This window comes from Oncorhynchus masou, unplaced genomic scaffold, assembly GCF_036934945.1.
Source record: "Oncorhynchus masou masou isolate Uvic2021 unplaced genomic scaffold, UVic_Omas_1.1 unplaced_scaffold_1833, whole genome shotgun sequence".
Taxonomy (NCBI): domain Eukaryota; kingdom Metazoa; phylum Chordata; class Actinopteri; order Salmoniformes; family Salmonidae; genus Oncorhynchus; species Oncorhynchus masou.
In genome coordinates, this window is record NW_027008346.1 from 37,501 (window position 1) to 57,882 (window position 20,382).

The 20,382-nt window shown below is 42.8% G+C and overlaps 1 protein-coding gene across 1 annotated transcript in view; it reads left to right on the forward strand.

The window, feature by feature from the left end:
- Positions 1 to 20,382, forward strand: part of LOC135532355 (carboxypeptidase Z-like) — a 64,442-nt gene that overhangs the window by 24,315 nt on the left and 19,745 nt on the right. Inside the window, exons 3-7 of the mRNA XM_064959916.1 lie at positions 5,475 to 5,507; positions 13,543 to 13,597; positions 13,943 to 14,126; positions 15,454 to 15,601; positions 18,120 to 18,261. Of these exons, the coding sequence (XP_064815988.1) occupies positions 5,475 to 5,507; positions 13,543 to 13,597; positions 13,943 to 14,126; positions 15,454 to 15,601; positions 18,120 to 18,261 (562 nt within the window). The remainder of the gene's footprint in view (positions 1 to 5,474; positions 5,508 to 13,542; positions 13,598 to 13,942; positions 14,127 to 15,453; positions 15,602 to 18,119; positions 18,262 to 20,382) is intronic.

The window sequence follows — 20,382 nt, forward strand, 5'->3', positions numbered from 1 at the left end:
TCAGGTTACTGGTATTTCAAGTCAGGTTACTGGTATTTCAAGTCAGGTAACTACTATTTCAAGTCAGGTTACTGGTATTTCAAGTCAGGTTACTGGTATTTCAAGTCAGGTTACTGGTATTTCAAGTCAGGTTACTGGTATTTCAAGTCAGGTTACTGGTATTTCAAGTCAGGTTACTGGTATTTCAAGTCAGGTTACTGGTATTTCAAGTCAGGTTACTGGTATTTCAAGTCAGGTTACTGGTATTTCAAGTCAGGTTACTGGTATTTCAAGTCAGGTTACTGGTATTTCAAGTCAGGTTACTGGTATTTCAAGTCAGGTTGCTGGTATTTCAAGTCAGGTTGCTGGTATTTCAAGTCAGGTTGCTGGTATTTCAAGTCAGGTTACTGGTATTTCAAGTCAGGTTACTGGTATTTCAAATCAGGTTACTGGTATTTCAAGTCAGGTTACTGGTGTTTCAAGTCAGGTTACTGGTATTTCAAGTCAGGTTACTGGTGTTTCAAGTCAGGTTACTGGTATTTCAAGTCAGGTTACTGGTATTTCAAGTCAGGTTACTGGTATTTCAAGTCAGGTTACTGGTATTTCAAGTCAGGTTACTGGTATTTCAAGTCAGGTTACTGGTATTTCAAGTCAGGTTACTGGTATTTCAAGTCAGGTTACTGGTATTTCAAGTCAGGTTACCGGTATTTCAAGTCAGGTTACCGGTATTTCAAGTCAGGTTACTGGTATTTCAAGTCAGGTTACTGGTATTTCAAGTCAGGTTACTGGTATTTCAAGTCATCAGGTTACTGGTATTTCAAGTCAGGTTACTGGTATTTCAAGTCAGGTTACTGGTATTTCAAGTCAGGTTACTGGTATTTCAAGTCAGGTTACTGGTATTTCAAGTCAGGTTACTGGTTTTTCAAGTCAGGTTACTGGTATTTCAAGTCAGGTAACTGGTATTTCAAGTCAGGTAACTGGTATTTCAAGTCAGGTAACTACTATTTCAAGTCAGGTTACTGGTATTTCAAGTCAGGTTACTGGTATTTCAAGTCAGGTTACTGGTATTTCAAGTCAGGTTACTAAAAAATTTAAGTCCAAACCACAGTATCCGTTTATAAGAGCAATGTAATTTTAGAAAAAATGTCAAAGTAAATGTCATCACAGATGTTGATTTTTCGTCTGTGTTGGTGTCTGACGTTCTACAGTGGCTTGCGAAAGTATTCACACCCTTGGCATTTTTCCTATTTTGTTGCCTTACAACCTGGAATTAAAATAGTTTTTAGGGGGGGGTTAATATATAATTTGATTTATACAACATACCTACCGCTTTGAAGATGCAACATCTTTTTTTTTTTTATTGGGAAACAAACAAGAAATAAGACCAAAAAAACTGAAATTTAGCATAACTATTCAGCCCCCCAAAGTCAGTACTTTGTAGAGCCACGTTTTGCAGCGATTACAGCTGCAAGTCTCTTGGAGTATGTCTCTGTAAGCTTGGCACATCCAGCCACTGGGACTTTTGCCCATTCTTCAAGGCAAAACTGCTCCAGCTCCTTCCAGTTGGATGGGTTTCGCTGGTGCACAGCAATCTTTAACACATATCACAGATTCTCAATTGGATTGAGGTTTGGGCTTTGACTAGGCCATTCCAAGACATTTAAATGTTTCCCCTTACACCACTTGAGTGTTGATTTAGTAGTATGCTTAGGGTCATTGTCCTGCTGGAAGGTGAACCTCCGTCCCAGTCTCAAATCTCTGGAAGACTGAAACAGGTTTACGTCAAGAATTTCCTTGGATTTAGTGCCATCCATCCATCATTCATTCAATTCTGACCAGTTTCCCAGTCCCTGCAGATGAAAAACATCCCCACAGCATGATGCTGCTGCCACCACCATGCTTCACTGTGGGGATGGTATTCTCGGGGTGATGAGAGGTGTTGGGTTTGCGCCAGACGTAGTGTTTTCTTAGATGGCCAAATAGCTCAATTTTAGTCTTATCTGACCAGAGTACCTTCTTCCAAATGTTTGGGGAGTCTCCCACATGCCTTTTGGTGAACACCAAACGTGTTTGCTTATTTTTTTTCTTTAAGCAATGGCTTTTTTCTGTCCACTCTTCCGCAAAGCCCAGCTTTGTGTAGTGTACAGTTTAAAGTGGTCCCATGGACAGATACTACAATCTCTGATGTGGAGCTTTGCAGCTCCTTCAGGATTATCTTTGGTCTCTTTGTTGCCTCTCTGATTAATGCCCTCCTTTCTTGGTCCATGAGTTTTGATGGGCACCCTTCTCTTGGCAGGTTTGTTATGGTGCCATTTAAATAATAATAATAATAGATTTAATGGTGCTCCGTGGGATGTTCAAAGTTTCTGATATTTTTTTTATAACCCAACCCTGATCTGTACTTCTCCACAACTTTGTCACTGACCTGTGTGGAGAGCTCCTTGGTCTACATGGTGCTGCTTGCTTGATGATGCCCCTTGCTTAGTGGTGTTGCAGACTCTGGGGCCTTTCAGAACAGGTGTGTATATATACTGAGAAGATCAAGAAGATACACAAACGATTGAATATACCACTGAGCACTGTCAGGATAATTATAAAAAATTCCAAAAGATATGGAACAGTTGAAAACCTCATGGGTAGAGGACACAAAGGCATTTTGCCCCCCAGGAGAGGGAGGAGGATGGTGAGAGAATTAACAAAAATCCCAAGAATCACAGTGAAAGAATTGCAGGCCTTGGTGGTGTCTTGAGGTCACCAGGTTTAAAAAAGCACCATCAGACTCCACCTCCACAAAAACAGGCTCTTTGGAAGCGTTGCCAGAAGAAAGCCCTTTCTGACCCCAAGACAGAGACGCAAACGCTTGGAGTTTACCAAAAGTGATTTAAATTATGACTGGAAGAAGTTGCTCTGGTCAGATGAGACCAAAATTGAACGTTTTGGTCAGATACAGCATCGGCATGTTTGGCGTCGAAACAGAGATGCATACAAGGAGAGGCACCTCATACCCACGTGAAATATGGTGGAGGGTCAGTGATGTTTTGGGTCTGTTTTAATTCCAGAGGTCCAGGGGCACCTCATACCCACGGTGAAATATGGAGGGGGTCAGTGATGTTTTGGGGCTGTTTTAATTCCAGAGGTCCAGGGGCACCTAATACCCACAGTGAAATATGGAGGGGGGTCAGTGATGTTTTGGGGCTGTTTTAATTCCAGAGGTCCAGGGGCACCTAATACCCACAGTGAAATATGGAGGGGGTCAGTGATGTTTTGGGGCTGTTTTAATTCCAGAGGTCCAGGGGCACCTCATACCCACGGTGAAATATGGAGGGGGTCAGTGGTGTTTTGGGGCTGTTTTAATTCCAGAGGTCCAGGGGCACCTAATACCCACAGTGAAATATGGAGGGGGTCAGTGATGTTTTGGGGCTGTTTTAATTCCAGAGGTCCAGGGGCATCTAATACCCACAGTGAAATATGGAGGGGGTCAGTGATGTTTTGGGGCTGTTTTAATTCCAGAGGTCCAGGGGCACCTAATACCCACAGTGAAATATGGAGGGGTCAGTGATGTTTTGGGGCTGTTTTAATTCCAGAGGTCCAGGGGCACCTCATACCCACGGTGAAATATGGAGGGGGTCAGTGATTTTTTGGGGCTGTTTTAATTCCAGAGGTCCAGGGGCACCTAATACCCACAGTGAAATATGGAGGGGGTCAGTGATGTTTTGGGGCTGTTTTAATTCCAGAGGTCCAGGGGCACCTAATACCCACAGTGAAATATGGAGGGGGTCAGTGATGTTTTGGGGCTGTTTTAATTCCAGAGGTCCAGGGGCACCTCATACCCACGGTGAAATATGGAGGGGGGTCAGTGGTGTTTTGGGGCTGTTTTAATTCCAGAGGTCCAGGGGCACCTAATACCCACAGTGAAATATGGAGGGGGTCAGTGATGTTTTGGGGCTGTTTTAATTCCAGAGGTCCAGGGGCACCTAATACCCACAGTGAAATATGGAGGGGGTCAGTGATGTTTTGGGGCTGTTTTAATTCCAGAGGTCCAGGGGCACCTAATACCCACAGTGAAATATGGAGGGGGTCAGTGATGTTTTGGGGCTGTTTTAATTCCAGAGGTCCAGGGGCACCTCATACCCACGGTGAAATATGGAGGGGGGTCAGTGGTGTTTTGGGGCTGTTTTAATTCCAGAGGTCCAGAAGCACTGGTTAAGATGGATGCCGTAATGAATTCCACCAAGTATCAGGCAATTTTGGCTGACAATCTGGTTGCCTCTGCCAGAAGACTGGGACTTGGCCGAAGGTGGACTTTCCAACAAGACAATGACCCAAAACAGACCTCAAGATCCACACAGAAATGTTTCTGTGATGACAAAAACAATGTTCTGCCATTGTCATCTCAGTCACCAGACCTCAATCCAATGGAAAACCTGTGGGCTGAGTGGAAGAGGGCAGTTGATAAGCACAAACCCAAGAATGTGAAGGATCTATAAAGGATCTGCATAGAGGAATGGTCCAACATCACTCCAAATGTGTTCCCTAACCTTGCCAAACATGACAGGAAAAGACCATGCTGTTATCCTTGCCAGAGGTGGTTGCACTAAGTGCTAAATGAGTGCCAAGAATGTTGAAACCTTGATTTTAGTTACATTTAATTTGTATCAAATAATTATGATTTCGGTTGGTTCCATTGAAACGTTAATAAAGTCCAGCATTTCTCACACGCTGGTATTTTGAGTTTATCTCTATAATTATATTGTTTATATTTTTTAAAGTATTGTTTGTGTATTGCCAGTCAGGAGCGCCAGTCATTTTGAAGACCACTGTACATGGTAGGTCTATGGGTTCTCAAGGAGATGTTGGAGAAGCACTGCAGTAGGCTACATAGAGCCTGGGGGTTCTCCAGGAGAGGTTATAGAACCACTGCAGTAGGTTACATAGAGCCTGGGGGTTCTCCAGGAGAGGTTAGAGAACCACCGCAGTAGGTTACATAGAGTCTGAGGGTTCTCCAGGAGAGATTAGAGGACCACCGCAGTAGGTTACATAGAGCCTGGGGGTTCTCCAGGAGAGGTTAGAGAACCACCACAATAGGTTACATAGAGTCTGAGGGTTCTCCAGGAGAGGTAGAGAACCACTGCATTAGGCTACATACCGTCTGAGGGTTCTCCAGGAGAGGTTAGAGAACCACCGCAGTAGGTTACATAGAGTCTGGGGGTTCTCCAGGAGAGGTTAGAGAACCACCGCAGTAGGTTACATAGAGTCTGGGGGTTCTCCAGGAGAGGTTAGAGAACCACCGCAGTAGGTTACATACAGTCTGGGGTTCTCCAGGAGAGGTTAGAGAACCACCGCAGTAGGTTACATACAGTCTGGGGGTTCTCCAGGAGAGGTTAGAGAACCACCGCAGTAGGTTACATAGAGTCTGGGGGTTCTCCAGGAGAGGTTAGAGAACCACTGCAGTAGGCTACACATACTTCTATTGTGATGTGTTTTGTGTTTTGCAGGAAGATGCAACAACGGTCCAGATGAAGAAAAACGTAAGTTGTTTCACTGAACCTATTTTATTCTTATAAGACAATAAATTCAACGTAAATATGAATTGTAAACTATATCTTAGGTCGTCCATGTCAACTGTATAGCAGTGCACTGGATCTTAGTGTTTATAGTGTACATACCACACTGGATCTTAGTGTTTATAGTGTACATACCACACTGGATCTTAGTGTTTATAGTGTACATACCACACTGGATCTTAGTGTTTATAGTGTACATACCACACTGGATCTTAGTGTTTATAGTGTACATACCACACTGGATCTTAGTGTTTATAGTGTACATACCACACTGGATCTTAGTGTTTATAGTGTACATACCACACTGGATCTTAGTGTTTATAGTGTACATACCACACTGGATCTTACAGTGTTTATAGTGTACATACCACTCTGGGTCTTAGTGTTTATAGTGTACATACCACACTGGATCTTAGTGTTTATAGTGTACATACCACACTGGATCTTAGTGTTTATAGTGTACATACCACACTGGATCTTACAGTGTTTATAGTGTACATACCACACTAGATCTTAGTGTTTATAGTGTACATACCACACTGGATCTTAGTGTTTATAGTGTACATACCACACTGGATCTTAGTGTTTATAGTGTACATACCACACTGGATCTTAGTGTTTATAGTGTACATACCACACTGGATCTTAGTGTTTATAGTGTACATACCACACTGGATCTTAGTGTTTATAGTGTACATACCACACTGGATCTTACAGTGTTTATAGTGTACATACCACACTGGATCTTACAGTGTTTATAGTGTACATACCACACTAGATCTTAGTGTTTATAGTGTACATACCACACTGGATCTTAGTGTTTATAGTGTACATACCACACTGGATCTTACAGTGTTTATAGTGTACATACCACATGTGGATTTGTGTCAATACAGCTACAGTTGAAGTCGGTAGTTTCACATGCACTGTTGTGCTCAACATATATCTTCATTATTAAAAAGCCACAGGGGCCAAACCCAATGTGCAAAATATAAAGTACTCAGGAAATAGTAGGAGATATTCCTGTCAGGAAAACAATGTGCGACAAAGACAAAAGGCAAAGGGGATCCCGTCATATATACAGTTGGAGTCGGAAGATTACATACACTGAGGTTGGAGTCTAGTGGTTAGAGCGTTGGACTAGTAACCGGAAGGTTGTGAGTTCAAACCCCCGAGCTGACAAGGTACAAATCTGTCGTTCTGCCCCTGAACAGGCAGTTAACCCCACTGTTCCCAGGCCGTCATTGAAAATAAGAATGTGTTCTTAACTGACTTGCCTGGTTAAATAAAGGTAAAAGTAAAAAAAAAACAAAAAAAACTCGTTTTTCAACCACTCCACATATTTCTTGTTAACAAACTATAGTCTTGGTAAGTCGGTTAGGATACCTACTTTGTTCATGACACAAGTCATTTTTCCAACAATTGTTTACAGACAGTCTGTTTCACTTATAATTCAATGTATCACAATTTCAGTGGGTCAGACATTTACATACACTAAGTTGACTGAGCCTTTAAACAGAACATTTCAGAAAATTATGTCATGGCTTTAGAAGCTTCTGATAGGCTAATTGCCATACTTTGAGTCAATTGGAGGTGTACCTGTGGATGTATTTCAAGGCCTACCTTCAAACTCAGTGCCACTTTGCTTGAAATCAAGGGAAAATCAAAATAAATCAGCCAAGTCCTCAGAAATACAATTGCAGACCTCCTCAAGTCTGGTTCATGCTTGGGAGCAATTTCCAAATGCCTGAAGGTACCACGTTAATCTGTATAAACAATAGTGCGCAAGCAGAAACACCATGGGACCACGCAGCCACCGTACCACTCAGGAAGGAGACACATTCTGTCTCCTAGAGATGAACCTACTTTGGTATGAAAAGTGTAAATCAATCCCAGAACAACAGCAAAGGACCTTGTGAAGATGCTGGAGGAAACAGGTAAAAAAGTATCTATATCCACAGTAAAACGAGTCCTATATCGACATAACCTGAAAGGCTGCTCAACAAGGAAGAAGCCACTGCTCCAAAACCGCCATAAACAAGCCAGACTTCGGTTTGCAACTGCACATGGGGTCAAAGATCATACTTTTTGGAGAAATGTCCTCTGGTCTGATGAAACAAAAATATAACTGTTTGGCCATAATGTCCATCGTTATGTTTGGAGGAAAAATGGGCAGGCTTGCAAGCTGAAGAAAACCATCCCCACCGTGAAGCATGGGGGTGGCAGCATCATGTTGTGGGGGTGCTATGCGCCAGGAGAGACTGGTGCACTTCACCAAATAGATGGTATCATGAGAAGTAAAATTATGTGGATATATTGATCTAACATCTCGAGACATCAGTTGAAGCTTGGTCGCAAGTGAGTCCTCCAAATGGACAATGACAACAAGCATACTTCTAAAGTTGTGGCAAAATGGCTTAAGGACGACAAAGTTAAGGTATTGGAGTGGCCGTCACAAAGCCCTGACCTTAATCCTATAGAAAGTGTGTTGGCAGAACTGAAAAAGCGTGTGCGAGCAAGGAGTCCTACAAACCTGACTCAGTTACACCAGCTCTGTCAGGAGGATTGGGCCAATATTCACCCAACTGTGGGAAGCTTGTGGAAGGCTACCCGAAACATTTGACCCAAGTTTTAAACAATTTAAAGACAATGCTACCAAATACTAATTGAGTGTATGTAAACTTCTGACCCACTGGTAATGTGATGGAAGAAATAAAGCTGAAATAAATTATTCTCTCTACTATTATTCTGACATTTCACATTCTTAAAATAATGTGGTGATCCTAACTGACCTAAGACAGGGGGAATAGTGACTGATTAAATGCTAGGAATTGTGAAAACTGAGTGTAAAGGTATTTGGCTAAGGTGTATGTAAACTTCCCGACTTCAACTGTATATGTCTGTATATTCTGATAATTGTCTGTATATTCTGTCTGTTGTCTGTATATTCTGATAATTGTCTGTCTGTATATTCTGTTTATTGTCAGTAGATTCTGTTTATTGTCAGTAGATTCTGTTTATTGTCAGTAGATTCTGTTTATTGTCTGTAGATTCTGTTTGTCTGAAGATTCTGTTTGTCTGTAGATTCTGTTTGTCTGTAGATTCTGTTTGTCTGTAGATTCTGTTTGTCTGTAGATTCTGTTTGTCTGTAGATTCTGTTTGTCTGAAGATTCTGTTTGTCTGTAGATTCTGTTTGTCTGTAGATTCTGTTTGTCTGTAGATTATGTTTGTCTGTAGATTCTGTTTGTCTGTAGATTCTGTTTGTCTGAAGATTCTGTTTGTCTGTAGATTCTGTTTGTCTGTAGATTCTGTTTGTCTGTAGATTCTGTTTGTCTGTAGATTCTGTTTGTCTGTAGATTCTGTTTGTCTGTAGATTATGTTTATTGCCTGTGTATTCTGTTGATTGCCTGTGTACTCAGCTTGTTGTCTGTATATTATTTTAATTGGCTGTCTGTATATTCTGTTTATTGTCTGTGTATTCTGTTTATTGTCTCTATATTCTGTTTATCGTCTATATATTATGTGTGTTGTTTTTTGGCAGTGACCTTTAACAGGTTCAAATTCCTTTACATGCAAATGTAGCAGGATGGAACAAGCCTGTACATAGATGCCTGTACATAGATGCCTGTACATAGATGCCTGTACATAGATGCCTGTACATAGATGCCTGTACATAGATGCCTGTACATAGATGCCTGTACATAGATGCCTGTACATAGATGCCTGTACAGAGATGCCTGTACATAGATGCCTGTACATAGATGCCTGTACATAGATGCCTGTACATAGATGCCTGTGTACATAGATGCCTGTGTACATAGATGCCTGTGTGCATCCCAAATGGCAGACTGTTCACTATATAGTGCACTACTTCTGCCCAGGGGCCATAGGGACTAGGATCCCAAATGGCAGACTGTTCACTATATAGTGCACAGCTTCTGCCCCGGGGCCATAGGGACTAGGATCCCAAATGGCAGACTGTTCACTATATAGTGCACTACTTCTGCCCAGGGGCCATAGGGACTAGGATCCCAAATGGCAGACTGTTCACTATATAGTGCACTACTTCTGCCCAGGGGCCATAGGGACTAGGATCCCAAATGGCAGACTGTTCACTATATAGTGCACAGCTTCTGCCCAGGGGCCATAGGGAGTAGGATCCCAAATGGCAGACTGTTCACTATATAGTGCACTACTTCTGCCCAGGGGCCATAGGGACTAGGATCCCAAATGGCAGACTGTTCACTATATAGTGCACTACTTCTGCCCAGGGGCCATAGGGAGTAGGATCCCAAATGGCAGACTGTTCACTATATAGTGCACAGCTTCTGCCCAGGGGCCATAGGGACTAGGATCCCAAATGGCAGACTGTTCACTATATAGTGCACTACTTCTGCCCAGGGGCCATAGGGACTAGGATCCCAAATGGCAGACTGTTCACTATATAGTGCACAGCTTCTGCCCCGGGGCCATAGGGACTAGGATCCCAAATGGCAGACTGTTCACTATATAGTGCACTACTTCTGCCCAGGGGCCATAGGGACTAGGATCCCAAATGGCAGACTGTTCACTATATAGTGCACTACTTCTGCCCAGGGGCCATAGGGACTAGGATCCCAAATGGCAGACTGTTCACTATATAGTGCACAGCTTCTGCCCAGGGGCCATAGGGACTAGGATCCCAAATGGCAGACTGTTCACTATATAGTGCACTACTTCTGCCCAGGGGCCATAGGGACTAGGATCCCAAATGGCAGACTGTTCACTATATAGTGCACTGCTTCTGCCCCGGGGCCATAGGGAGTAGGATGCCGTTTGGAACACCTCCGTGGTCTCAGAGAGGGCAGGAACATTAGTTCGGACCCTGTAGGGGGATGTTCTGTACTGTCATCTGTCTGTCTGGGAAGGTGTAAAATACAGCTATATAGATTTCACTTCAAGACATAACAAAGATATCTATTGTTGATTAAAAAAACAACAACTTTGTAACGTTCAGAGAACATTATTTAAAAACATACATTCTAGGCAGAGTTGCAAATAAAAAGCCATATCTCAGACTGGCCAATAAAAATAAAACATTAAGATGGGCAAAAGAACGCAGACACTGGACAGAGGAACTCTGCCAAGAAGGCCAGCATCCCGGAGTCACCTCTTCACTGTTGACGTTGAGACTGTACAGAGGAACTCTGCCTAGAAGGCCAGCATCCCGGAGTCTCCTCTTCACTGTTGACGTTGAGACTGGACAGAGGAACTCTGACTAGAAGGCCAGCATCCCGGAGTCGCCTCTTCACTGTTGACGTTGAGACTGGACAGAGGAACTCTGCCTAGAAGGCCATCATCCCGGAGTCGCCTCTTCACTGTTGACGTTGAGACTGGACAGAGGAACTCTGCCTAGAAGGCCAGCATCCCGGAGTCGCCTCTTCACTGTTGACATTGAGACTGGACAGAGGAACTCTGCCTAGAAGGCCAGCATCCCGGAGTCTCCTCTTCACTGTTGACGTTGAGACTGGACAGAGGAACTCTGCCTAGAAGGCCAGCATCCCGGAGTCGCCTCTTCACTGTTGACGTTGAGACTGGACAGAGGAACTCTGCCTAGAAGGCCAGCATCCCGGAGTCTCCTCTTCACTGTTGACGTTGAGACTGGACAGAGGAACTCTGCCTAGAAGGCCAGCATCCCGGAGTCGCCTCTTCACTGTTGACGTTGAGACTGGACAGAGGAACTCTGCCTAGAAGGCCAGCATCCCGGAGTCTCCTCTTCACTGTTGACGTTGAGACTGGACAGAGGAACTCTGCCTAGAAGGCCAGCATCCCGGAGTCGCCTCTTCACTGTTGACGTTGAGACTGGACAGAGGAACTCTGCCTAGAAGGCCAGCATCCCGGAGTCTCCTCTTCACTGTTGACGTTGAGACTGGACAGAGGAACTCTGCCTAGAAGGCCAGCATCCCGGAGTCTCCTCTTCACTGTTGACGTTGAGACTGGACAGAGGAACTCTGCCTAGAAGGCCAGCATCCCGGAGTCTCCTCTTCACTGTTGACGTTGAGACTGGACAGAGGAATTCTGCCTAGAAGGCCAGCATCCCAGAGTCGCCTCTTCACTGTTGACGTTGAGACTGGACAGAGGAACTCTGCCTAGAAGGCCAGCATCCCAGAGTCTCCTCTTCACTGTTGACGTTGAGACTGGACAGAGGAACTCTGTCTAGAAGGCCAGCATCCTGGAGTCTCCTATTCACTGTTGATGTTGAGACTGGACAAAGGAACTCTGTCTAGAAGGCCAGCATCCCAGAGACGCCTCTTCACTGTTGATGTTGAGACTGGACAGAGGAACTCTGCCTAGAAGGCCAGCATCCCAGAGTCGCCTCTTCACTGTTGACGTTGAGACTGGACAGAGGAACTCTGCCTAGAAGGCCAGCATCCCAGAGTCTCCTCTTCACTGTTGACGTTGAGACTGGACAGAGGAACTCTGTCTAGAAGGCCAGCATCCTGGAGTCTCCTATTCACTGTTGATGTTGAGACTGGACAAAGGAACTCTGTCTAGAAGGCCAGCATCCAAGAGTCGCCTCTTCACTGTTGACGTTGAAACGGGTGTTTTGCGTGTTTAATGAAGCTGCCAGTTGGACCTGTGAGGTGTCTGTTTCTCAAACTAGACACTAATGTATTTGTCCTCTTGCTCAGTTGTGCACCGGGCCTCCCACTCCTCTGTCTATTCTGTTTAGAGCCAGTTTGCGATTTTCTGTGAAGGGAGTAGTACACAGCGTTGTACGATCTTGAGTTTCTTGGCAATTTCCCACATGGAATAGCCTTCATTTCTCAGAACAAGAATAGACCGACGAGTTTCAGAAGAAAGTTCTTTGTTTCTGGCCATTTTGAGCCTGTAATCGAACCCACTAATGCTGATGCTCCAGATACCCAATGAGTTTAAAGAAGGCTAGTTTTATTGCTTCTTTAATCAGGACAACAGTTTTCAGCTGTGCTAACATAATTTTTTTCTAAAGGTTTTCTAATGATCAATCAGCCTTTTAAAATGAACCTCCCTGCAACGTTCCCAGGACCTTCCTGCAACCTAAAAATGTACGTTCCAAGAACAGGCAAAACTTTCCATTTTAAATGTCAGGAAACCTATGTCTTTGTTCCCAGAACGAATGAGAAACCAAAAACATACTTTCCCACAACTTCCAAGGATCCAAATGTGCTGCAAGCTGGGTAAAGTCCCTTAAGTCTTGAGTAAGTCCTATATCATAGTAACATCAACAAAGTAGACAATAAAGTGTGACCAGGCTCAGTTGTCAAACGTACAACAATGCAGATAGAAATGCCATGACTACAGCCGACATGACTCCTTGTTCGACATGTCAGAGAGGCATGTTTGTTCTACATAACATATTTCTATCTGAATGTTCCAAAATGTTGTGTCCTCCTCACCCTCCTATCTTCACAGCAGCCGTGTGTTCAGAGATTAACCTGGGTTACTCCTCTTACTCCTAACCCTCCTCCTTCCTCACTCCACAGCAGCAGTGTGTTCAGAGATTAACCTGGGTTACTCCTCTTACTCCTCACCCTCCTCCTTCCTCACTCCACAGCAGCCGTGTGTTCAGAGATTAACCTGGGTTACTCCTCTTACTCCTCACCCTCCTCCTTCCTCACTTCACAGCAGCAGTGTGTTCAGAGATTAACCTGGGTTACTCCTCTTACTCCTAACCCTCCTCCCTCCTCACTCCACAGCAGCAGTGTGTTCAGAGATTAACCTGGGTTACTCCTCTTACTCCTAACCCTCCTCCTTCCTCACTCCACAGCAGCCGTGTGTTCAGAGATTAACCTGGGTTACTCCTCTTACTCCTAACCCTCCTTCCTCACTCCACAGCAGCAGTGTGTTCAGAGATTAACCTGGGTTACTCCTCTTACTCCTCACCCTCCTCCTTCCTCACTTCACAGCAGCAGTGTGTTCAGAGATTAACCTGGGTTACTCCTCTTACTCCTCACCCTCCTCCTTCCTCACTCCACAGCAGCAGTGTGTTCAGAGATTAACCTGGGTTACTGCAACGACCTGGACTACTCCAGGTGAGTCTTCAGGTTACCCACCCTTACTATAGACAGAGTGAGCATCCCAAATGCCACACTATTTAGTGCAGTACTTTTGACCAGGGCCCATAGGGGGTTCCCTCCCTTACCCTAGGGTGAAGATATTTCCCACATGGAAATGGAAGAGAATAACTGTGTTTGAGAAAAAACATTACCAATATGTTCTCATTTACCTGACCGATTGATTCACTGACTCATCGACAGACCGATTCACAGACTGACTGACTAACTAATTGATTGATTGATTTACCTACTGACTGACTGTTCAACAGACTGATCGTCAGATCGACCAATCAACCAACTGCTCATCTCCTCTCTCCCCAGGACCATCTTCCCTAACATCCTAGGTCAACAGTCTCGTCACGAGGTGGAGTCTGGACCTGAGTACCTCCTCCTCTCTGTGATCCACGGTCTCCTCAATGGGGAGTGTTCCCCCGACATCCGTCTGCTGGGGTGCTCCGTACTCGCCCCGCGCTGCCAAGAACTACCCAGCCCCGCACCCGTCAAGGTGTGTCCCAGCTAGCACGTTTAGTTCCAGCCCAGCACCAGTCAAGGTGTGTCCCAGCTAGCACGTTTAGTTCCAGCCCAGCACCAGTCAAGGTGTGTCTCAGTTATCACATTTAGTTCCAGCCCCACAACAGTCAAGGTGTGTTCCAGTTAGCACATTTAGTTCCAGCCCCACAAGAGTCAAGGTGTGTTCCAGTTAGCACATTTAGTTCCAGCCCAGCACCCATCAAGGTGTGTTCCAGTTAGCACATTTAGTTCCAGCCCCACAACAGTCAAGGTGTGTTCCAGTTAGCACATTTAGTTCCAGCCCCACAACAGTCAAGGTGTGTTCCAGTTAGCACATTTAGTTCCAGCCCCACAACAGTCAAGGTGTGTTCCAGTTAGCACATTTAGTTCCAGCCCAGCACCAGTCAAGGTGTGTTCCAGTTAGCACATTTAGTTCCAGCCCCACAAGAGTCAAGGTGTGTTCCAGTTAGCACATTTAGTTCCAGCCCCACAACAGTCAAGGTGTGTTCCAGTTAGCACATTTAGTTCCAGCCCCACAACAGTCAAGGTGTGTTCCAGCTAGCACATTTCGTTCCAGCCCCACAACAGTCAAGGTGTATGTGCAGGAGGGGTTGGATACATGATGGGTGTCCATCTCATATGGATTAATACAGTATTCTTCTTCTCCTCATATTCCAACTTCTTCTTCTTCCCCCTTCTTCTTCTTCTTCTTCTTCTTCTTCCTCTTCGTCCCTCTTCTTCCCCCTTCTTCTTCTTCTTCTTCTTCTTCTTCCTTCTTCTTCCTTCTTCTTCCCCCTTCTTCTTCCCCCTTCTTCTTCTTCTCCCTTCTTCTTCCCCCTTCTTATTCTTCTTCTCCCTCTTCTTCTTCCCCCTTCTTCTTCTTCTCCCTTCTTCTTCCCCCTTCTTCTTCTTCTTCTTCTTCCCCCTTCTTCTTCTTCTTCTTCTTCTCCCTTCTTCTTCCCCTTCTTCTTCTTCTCCCTTCTTCTTCCCCTTCTTCTTCTTCTTCTCCTTCTTCTTCCCCTTCTTCTTCTTCTCCCTTCTTCTTCCCCTTCTTCTTCTTCTCCCTTCTTCTTCCCCCTTCTTCTTCTTCTTCTTCCTCTTCTTCCCTCTTCTTCTTCTTCCCCCTTCTTCTTCTTCTTCCCCCTTCTTCTTCCCCCTTCTTCATCCCCCTTCTTCTTCTTCTTCTTCTTCTTCTTCTCCCTTCTTCTTCCCCTTCTTCCCCCTTCTTCATCCCCCTTCTTCTTCTTCTTCTCCCTTCTTCTTCCCCCTTCTTCTTCTTCTTCTTCCCCCTTCTTCAACTTCTTGCCCTTCTTCTTCTAAAGTCATGCCGCAGTGCATGTGAGGCAGTGAGGAAGGGGTGTGGCCACGCGTTCGAGGGCATCGACATGGCGTGGCCTTACTTCCTAGACTGTGACCGATTCTTCGCCGGCGAACAGGAAGGCTGTCACGACCCGTTGGCCCCGTTAAGAGGTAGCCCTCCCGGAATTGTACATGTTAAAAATAACTTGTTGAATATACAATAATTACACAATAAGAGTTTTTACTGTACTGTAACACAAATTACATTTTTAAAAGCACTGAGCTACGTTAGTGTCCCACCTGTCCAATATCCGTTGAAATTGTTGAGCGCGAAATTCAAAATACAAAATTCGTAATATTAAACATTCATGAAAATACAATTGTCTTACATCGTTTAAAAGCTTGACATCTTGTTTATCCAGCCGCTTTGTCAGATTTCAAAAAGGCGTTACGGCGAAAGCATACTATGCGATTATTATCTGAGGACAGCCGGCCCGCATACAAAAGCATTACCAACATTTTCCAAACAAGCAAAGGCATCACGAAAGTCAGAAATAGCGATAAAACAAATCACTTACCTTTGAAGATCTTCCTCTGTTTGCAATCACACGGGTCCCAGCTACATAACAAATGGTCCTTTTGTTCGATAAAGTCCTTTCTAATATCCCAAAAAATGTCAGTTTAGTTGGCGCGCTTGACTCAGTAATCCACCGGTTACCCTCATTCAAAATGCATACAAATTAACCCAAAATTTCGTCCAAACAAGTCAAACAACGTTTCTAATAAATCCTCAGGGACCCTAATATGTAAATAAATGATACAATTTAAGACGGAGAATAGTATGTTCATCACCGGAGATAAATAACGAAATGCGTTCCCTCACCGACGCGCGCCACAACTCCACAGCCAAAATGGGAGCCACCTCGAAAAACTACAAATTCTAGCTCATTTTTCAAAAAACACGCCTGAATCTCGTTCTAAAAACTGTTGACATCTACTGGAAGCCCTAGGAACTGCAATCTGGGAGGTATTCCATTGTTTTCCCCATAGACAGCCTATTTAAATGATGTCATCATCCCCCCAAAATAAATTCCAGATGGATTCTCCTCGGGTTTTCGCCTTTAACAGTTTCTGAAACTTTAGAGTGTTTTCTATCCAATACCACCAATGATATCCATATCCTAGCTTCTGGGCCTGAGTAACAGGCAGTTTACTTTGGGTACCTCATTCATCCAAACTTCCAAATACTGCCCCTAGAATACTGCCCCCTAGAATACTGCCCCTAGAATACTGCCCCCTAGAATACTGCCCCCTAGAATACTGCCCCCTAGAATATTGGCCCCTAGCCCAAGGAAGTTTTAACATGTTGAACATGCATTCTACCCTGTCTTACAAAATAAGAGTTTTTACTGTACAGTAACACAAATAGAATTTTAACATGTTAAACATGCATTCTACCCTGTCTTACAAAATAAGAGTTTTTAATGTACTGTTACACAAATAGAATTTTAACATGTTAAACACGCATTCTACCTTGTCTTACAAAATAAGAGTTTTTAATGTACTGTTACACAAATATAATTTTAACATGTTAAACACGCATTCTACCCTGTCTTACAAAATAAGAGATTTTACTGTACAGTAACACAAATAGAATTTTAACACGTCAAACATACATTCTACCTTGTCTTAGCATTCACAAATACCTGAAAAGCTAGTTAGGACGGAGTGCATTTTTAGTTCCTAAATACATTACAAATGTATTTGAAAGAGCTTACCATGTAATTTAACATGACAATCTCAATGTGTGTCCGCCCCCCCTTTTTTTGCCTAAAACATCCCCAAATCTAACTGCTTGTAACTCAGGCCTGAAACAAGGATATGCATGTTCTTGGTATAATTTGAAAGGAAACACTTTCAAGTTTATGGAAATGTGAAAGGAATGTCAGTCAATACAACACAGTAGATCTGGTAAAAGACAATACAAAGAAAAAAACAACAATTTTTTTGTACCATCATCTTTGAATTGCAAGAGAAAGGCCATAATGTATTATTCCAGCCCGGCTGCAATTTAGATTTTGGCCACGAGATGGCATTAGTGTATGTGCAAAGTTTAGACTGATCCAATGAATTTTTTTATTTTACCTTTATTTAACCAGGCAAGTCAGTTAAGAACAAATTCTTATTTTCAACGACGGCCTGGGAACAGTGGGTTAACTGCCTGTTCAGGGGCAGAACGTACCTTGTCAGCTCGGGGGTTTGAACTCGCAACCTTCCGGTTACTAGTCCAACACTCTAACCACTAGGCTACCCTGCCGCCCCGAATGTTGCATTTCTGTTCAAAATGTTGTATCAAGACTGCCCAAATGTGCCTAATTTGTTTATTAATAAACACTTTTCATAATCAAAATTGTGCACTCTCTTCAAACAATAGCATGGGATTATTTCACTGTATTAGCTCATGTAAATTGGACAGTGCAGTAAGCTTAAATTCTTGTTAATCTTTCTGCCAATATCAGATGTCTATGTCCTGGGAAATGTTCTTAGTTATTTACAACCTCATGCTAGTCGCATTAGTCTACGTTAGCTCAACCGTCCCGTGGATGGGACACAAGTTTTAAAATGTGTTTCAGAAAACCAATTATGATCAATTCAGCTAATCCCCCCCCCTCCTCCTTTGCCCTCTCAGCCAGACAGGAAGTGGTTTTCTCCAACCTGTCTCCAGACGAACCCTCCACCATCATTCAGTTCACGTACCACTCCAACGCCCAGATGTACAGCGTTCTGAAGAGGACTGCGGCCAAGTGCTCTCACATCTCCCGCACCTACAGGTACTGGCTGTTGTCTGCTGCTGTTTACCTGGACAGGAAATACAACCTCCGGGATGAATAAACTACTGATCTGTGTATCTGTGTATCTATATATCTACAGTACCGATCTGTGTATCTATATATCTACAGTACTGATCTGTGTATCTATATATCTACAGTACTGATCTGTGTATCTATATATCTACAGTACTGATCTGTGTATCTATATATCTACAGTACGTATCTGTGTATCTATATATCTACAGTACGGATCTGTGTATCTATATATCTACAGTACCGATCTGTGTATCTATATATCTACAGTACCGATCTGTGTATCAATATATCTACAGTACCAATCTGTGTATCTATATATCTACAGTACCGATCTGTGTATCTATATATCTACAGTACTGATCTGTGTATCTATATATCTACAGTACGAGTCTGTGTATCTATATATCTACAGTACGGATCTGTGTATCTATATATCTACAGTACGGATCTGTGTTTCTATATATCTACAGTACCAATCTGTGTATCTATATATCTACAGTACTGATCTGTGTATCTATATATCTACAGTACTGATCTGTGTATCTATATATCTACAGTACGGATCTGTGTATCTATATATCTACAGTACGGATCTGTGTTTCTATATATCTACAGTACCAATCTGTGTATCTATATATCTACAGTACTGATCTGTGTATCTATATATCTACAGTACGGATCTGTGTATCTATATATCTACAGTACTGATCTGTGTATCTATATATCTACAGTACCGATCTGTGTATCAATATATCTACAGTACCAATCTGTGTATCTATATATCTACAGTACGGATCTGTGTATCTATATATCTACAGTACGGATCTGTGTATCTATATATCTACAGTACCGATCTGTGTATCTATATATCTACAGTACCGATCTGTGTATCTATATATCTACAGTACCAATCTGTGTATCTATATATCTACAGTACTGATCTGTGTATCTATATATCTACAGTACCGATCTGTGTATCTATATATCTACAGTACCGATCTGTGTATCTATATATCTACAGTACGGATCTGTGTATCTATATATCTACAGTACGGATCTGTGTATCTATATATCTACAGTACTGATCTGTGTATCTATATATCTACAGTACGGATCTGTGTATCTATATATCTACAGTATGGATCTGTGTATCTATATATCTACAGTACGGATCTGTGTATCTATATATCTACAGTACTGATCTGTGTATCTATATATCTACAGTACCGATCTGTGTATCAATATATCTACAGTACCGATCTGTGTATCTATATATCTACAGTACCGATCTGTGTATCTATATATCTACAGTACCGATCTGTGTATCTATATATCTACAGTACGGATCTGTGTATCTATATATCTACAGTACTGATCTGTGTATCTATATATCTACAGTACTGATCTGTGTATCTATATATCTACAGTACGGATCTGTGTATCTATATATCTACAGTATGGATCTGTGTATCTATATATCTACAGTACGGATCTGTGTATCTATATATCTACAGTACTGATCTGTGTATCTATATATCTACAGTACCGATCTGTGTATCAATATATCTACAGTACCAATCTGTGTATCTATATATCTACAGTACCAATCTGTGTATCTATATATCTACAGTACCGATCTGTGTATCTATATATCTACAGTACGAGTCTGTGTATCTACATATCTACAGTACGGATCTGTGTATCTATATATCTACAGTACCAATCTGTGTATCTATATATCTACAGTACGGATCTGTTTATCTATATATCTACAGTACGAGTCTGTGTATCTATATATCTACAGTACCAATCTGTGTATCTATATATCTACAGTACCAATCTGTGTATCTATATATCTACAGTACGGATCTGTGTATCTATATATCTACAGTACCGATCTGTGTATCAATATATCTACAGTACCAATCTGTGTATCTATATATCTACAGTACGGATCTGTGTATCTATATATCTACAGTACCAATCTGTGTATCTATATATCTACAGTACCAATCTGTGTATCTATATATCTACAGTACGGATCTGTGTATCTATATATCTACAGTACTGATCTGTGTATCTATA